We start from the raw sequence: 5,000 nt of genomic DNA on the forward strand, positions 1-5,000 counted from the left end.
AGGATTTGGTGCTCATGGTGGAGCCGGACAGGGAGCTGGAGTAGGAGGTTCTGGTTCTGGATCTGGAGTAGGACATGGTGTCCATGGTGGAGCCGGATACAACGCTGGTACCGGGTCTGGAACTGGACAAGGTTCTGGGGCTGGAGGCTCAACCTTCATTGGTGCCGGATCTGGGGCAGGACATGGTGCTCACAGTGGAGCCGGACAAGGAGCTGGAGCTGGAAGTTCCGGGGCTGTAGGTGCCGGATCCGGAGCAGGCTTCGGTGCTCACGGAGGAGCCGGACAATGCTCTGGGGCTTGAGGTTCCTGTGCTGGATCCGGAGCAGGCTTTTGGTGCCCACGGGGGAGCTGGACAAGGCTCTGGGGCTGGAGGTTCCGGTGGCCGGATCCGGAGCAGGCGACGGTGCTCACGGAGGAGCAGGACAAGGCGCTGGGGCTGGAGGTTTCGGTGCCGGATCCGGAGCAGGCTTCGGTGCTCACGGAGGAGCTGGACAAGGCTCTGGGGCTGGAGGTTCCGGTGCTGGATCCGGAGCAGGTTTTGGTGCCCACGGAGGAGCTGGACAAGGCTCTGGGGCTGGAGGTTCCGGTGCCGGATCCGGAGCAGGCTTCGGTGCTCACGGAGGAGCTGGACAAGGATCTGGGGCTGGAGTTTCCTGAGCCGGATCCGGAGAAGGCTTAGGTGCGCACGGAGGAGCTGGACCGGAGCAGGTTTTGGTGCCCACCGAGGAGCGGGACAAGGCTCTGGGGCTGGAGGTTCCGGTGCCGGATCCGGAGCAGGCTTCGGTGCTCACGGAGGAGCTGGACAAGGCTCTGGGGCTGGAGGTTCCGGTGCCGGATCCGGAGCAGGCTTTGGTGCTCACGGAGGAGCTGGACAAGGTTCTGGGGCTGGAGGTTCCGGTGCCGGATCCGGAGCAGGCTTCGGTGCTCACGGAGGAGCTGGACAAGGCTCTGGGGCTGGAGGTTCCGGTGCCGGATCCGGAGCAGGCTTTGGTGCCCACGGAGGAGCTGGACAAGGCTCTGGGGCTGGAGGTTCCGGTGCCGGATCCGGAGCAGGCTTCGGTGCCCACGGAGGAGCTGGACAAGGGTCCGGGGTCGGATCCGATGCAGGATTTGGGTCCGGTACCGGAGGTTCCTCTTCTCTCGGTTCTGGAGCAGGAACTGGTTTCGGTTCCGGTGCCCATGGCTCCGGCAGCGGCCATTCTGGTGGTTCGTCAGTCAGTGCTCCCTCACGTAAGTATTTTCTTCCTCCTTTTTAATTTAACTTTTTATTTTCTATGTTCCTTTTTTCTTTCTTGTTTTTCTTTTCTCTTTCTTTTGTCTTTCTCTTCCTTTTATTTTTTTCAACTGATTTTATATATATATATATATATATATATATATATATATATATATTATATATATATATATATATATATATATATATATTTTTGTTTTCTTCTTTCCTTCGTCATTCACTCTCTCTTTTGAATTTCCATTTTGTGTCTTTTCTTTATAATCTTCTCTATTTTGCTCTCCGCATTTAGGATTAATTACTTATTCACTTCATTCAAACTCATGATATAATGCATAATTACTAGATAAAATGAAGTGTCATAACTTAAAAGTCACACAGCCCTAACCTATTATCATATAGGAATCAAAATGTATCATGTCTTGATGAATGTTATTATGAATCTATCTCTGCCATTCATATAAATCTTCGAGAGGCTGATTACTGAATTTATATTAAATAATTGTAAATACTAAGCCCATCTCTTTCTTGGTTCCCCACAGGTGAGTACCTTGTACCCACCAAAGGACGCAAGTAAACGGGACAAATTTGAAGAGAATCCTCAACACGGAGACCTCGATGCCTGAATCGGCTGAAGAAAATTATTCAAAAAGAATTTTGTCTTCAGGAGACGGGAGTCGAGAAAGTCGAGGATAGTCTGGAGGTAAAAGGAGGAGGAAGAGGAAGAGGAAACTTCAACACGTAGACTTCGATGCCTGAATCGCTTGGAAAAAAAAAAGAATTTTGTCTTCAGGAGACGGGGAATGGAGAAGGTCGAGGATAATTTGGAGGGAAAAGGGGGGGAAGAGGCAGATGAGGAAGTGAAGGAGGAAGAGGATGAGAAGGGCGAGGGTGGGTAAGGAGGCAGTGCCTTGATAATTGTGGAGGTGTCATCATCATACAGTGTGTGTTGCCGCATGAAGACCTCTCAATGATATTTGTTGATCTATTTATGAGAAAATAAAAACTGACAAAAATTTGGAGTTTTCTGAGTTACCTCTTGCATTGGTGAACACAAGACAGTGTTTTCATTTAAAACAGTTATGAGAAAAATCTACATCTATTGTTAGTCACCCTTTTTTGTGAGATAGACTGATTGACCACATCTTAATCTTTCTATATTTTTATTCACTTTTATTTTGTTTATTTATTTATCTATTTATTTATCTGCTTTTGATATAAGATACAGATGAGCCTGGTTGACCACAATTGTGTTTATATTTGTACTATTATGCCGTTTTTTAAACTAGTCTTCACAGTTTGTTATCGTACATTAAAGTTATTTTTAAAGTAATTTTTACGGGACTGTTACTGTGCAATCTCTTGCTCTCTCATTGTATATGACGTGGAATGGTAATTCCTACATATGTGTTGGTGTTGAGGAACCTACACCTGGAGGCACTGAGTAGATGCGGCCGAAGCCGTCACCTTTGCCCTACGCGCTTGGACTATTGGAGTAGGTAACATTCACTGCTGGGAATCAGAGAGAGGTGCGGGATTCGAACCCACAACTAAACGAATGGGAAACCATCACGATTCCGATTACGCTACCAGAGCACACATTTGCGAATGAATGATATTACATTGATAAAGCGTTCACTGTCGGCTTCCCAAATAGATGAACATAAACATGAACATAAAGTGAACGCAAGAAAGAACAAAACCAAGAACGAAAAAAGTAAGAATATGAACAAGTACAACAACAAGAACAAGAAAATGAACAAGAACAAGAACAAGAACGAAACTAAGACCAAGACCAAGACTAAGAACGAGAAGAAGAAGAAGAAGAAGAAGAAGAAGAAGAAGAAGAAGAGGAAGAGGAGTGTAAGAACAAGAACAAGAACAAGAACAATGATAACAACAATAAAAAAACAACGACGGCAACAACAACAACAACAAGAACGGGTGGAGGCATGGGGGTGGGGGCGGCTGATAAACAACTTTTTGTTTTGGTCTTGAAGGCTGTTCTTCTTCAAGGCCATCATACCTCCTGAAGGCTCTAAATGATGACACAAAACACCTCAACCACAAAGAAGAAAGTGAAGAGCCTACGCCAGGAGGTGCTGAGTATTTCCGGACGAAGCTGTGGCCTTTGCCCTTTTATGAACTTTGGAGACTATTGGGGCAGGTCATAAGCAGTCACTGCCGGGAATCAGAGAGAGTGCAGGATTCGAACCCACAAGTAAACGAGTGCGAACCCAGCACGCTTACGATTACGACACGAAGCAGGGTGTGTCGAAAGAGGCCTTGCTACCTGGGCACGACTAAGTGCTTTGCTGAAGGAGTTATCACACTGAGCTTCCACGGGCTTCACCAGAGCGGACCGTTGAGAGTTCGTTTGAATAAAAACGACTTCGGTTACAATATTTTAATTTTCAAATCTCCAAATGTCAAGTCATCTTTCTGTCATATAGAACAAAACTGAATGATGAACTAAGACACTGTGAACCTAGACGAATATTAGACATTCTGTTGAGATGTTCTTAGAGAATTCTAGATTTCTGTAAGAGAAGTCATATTCTAGTTATTTAAACGGAGGTTGGAGGTAGGGTGTTGGAGGAAAATTAGCCTAGTGTGATAACCTCTTGTGCAATGTTGAGTGTTATAGTCAGTAGAGTTGGACGTTGCTATATACCGTATTTTACTGCTTAGAAGACGCACTTTTTTCCTAAAAAATACCCTGAAAAATACTAGTGCGTTTTTCAAGACTAATGTTGTATTGTAAGGCAACACCAAGGCTCAAATGAGTTTGGACACGACCGATAGCGACCTGGATTTGTATGTTGAGTCATTACGCTATGATGTTAGCGATGTAAGCTCAGTATTTAGCTGTTACAAATATTTCCAATACCATAATCCTTCCTGGAGCCGAGCCACAAGCTCTGAGCTGCATCACGCTCTGTTTATTTTGGTACTGATAGGCGGCAGCTGCGGGAGCCTTCCCACTCTTGATCTTGATAGTACAGGCAGTCTGCTCCGTTGATGTGTTGTCTCCTACGCTCGAAGCATTTTATAAAAGGTCGTGAAATATATCAGTTACCACCAGGCTGTCACAGGTATCACAAGCTTTTTTGTCCTGGAAATTATCACCCATGGCTACTTCATCGAAACGGTTTAGTTATGATATTGCATAAAAGCTACAAGTTGTACAATATGCCAAAGAACATGGCAACAGAGCAGCAGAAAGATGCTTTGGACCACCGCCTACCAAAAAAATGATTCGGCAGTGGAGGAAACAAGAAGAAGAATTGAATGAAGTTGGAAACAAGACAAAGCACAATTTACGTCAAGTACCAGCAAAATGTCCACAGTTAGAAAAAGACTTGTGTACATGTATAATGGAACACAAAAACTTGGGGGTTACAGTTACTACGAAAATGATAATCAAAGAAGCAAGAAAACTTGCAACAAACATGGGAGTAGAAGACTTCAAAGGCACTGCGTCTTGGTGAAATCTTGGAATGCTATTAATACTGAAGTTGTTGTAAAGTCTTTCAAAAAGTGTGGTATAAGTAATGCCATAGATAGTATTGAGGATAATTTATTGTACATGACTGACAGTAGTGATAACTCTGCAGATGAGAGTTCAGAACTTTTACATGAATCCAGTAGTGACGAGTTCTCGGGATTTGAGGATGAATAAATTTCTTTCAAGTTTTATATTGTTACATGCATATTTTTGAAAACTTAAAATTATTTTTATGAAAATAATTGTTACATGCATATTTTT

At 44.4% G+C, this 5,000-nt stretch overlaps 1 protein-coding gene across 1 annotated transcript in view; it reads left to right on the forward strand.

Moving 5' to 3' along the window:
• Positions 1-2,249, forward strand: part of LOC143021618 (uncharacterized) — a 14,719-nt gene extending 12,470 nt beyond the window's left edge. The window contains exons 5-8 of the mRNA XM_076179221.1: positions 240-372; positions 443-511; positions 754-1,230; positions 1,774-2,249. Of these exons, the coding sequence (XP_076035336.1) occupies positions 240-372; positions 443-511; positions 754-1,230; positions 1,774-1,808 (714 nt within the window). The 3' untranslated portion in view covers positions 1,809-2,249. The remainder of the gene's footprint in view (positions 1-239; positions 373-442; positions 512-753; positions 1,231-1,773) is intronic.
• The last annotated feature ends 2,751 nt before the right edge of the window (positions 2,250-5,000 follow it).

Source organism: Oratosquilla oratoria, chromosome 42 (genome assembly GCF_046742065.1).
Source record: "Oratosquilla oratoria isolate Oo_2021 chromosome 42, ASM4674206v1, whole genome shotgun sequence".
Lineage (NCBI taxonomy): Eukaryota > Metazoa > Arthropoda > Malacostraca > Stomatopoda > Squillidae > Oratosquilla > Oratosquilla oratoria.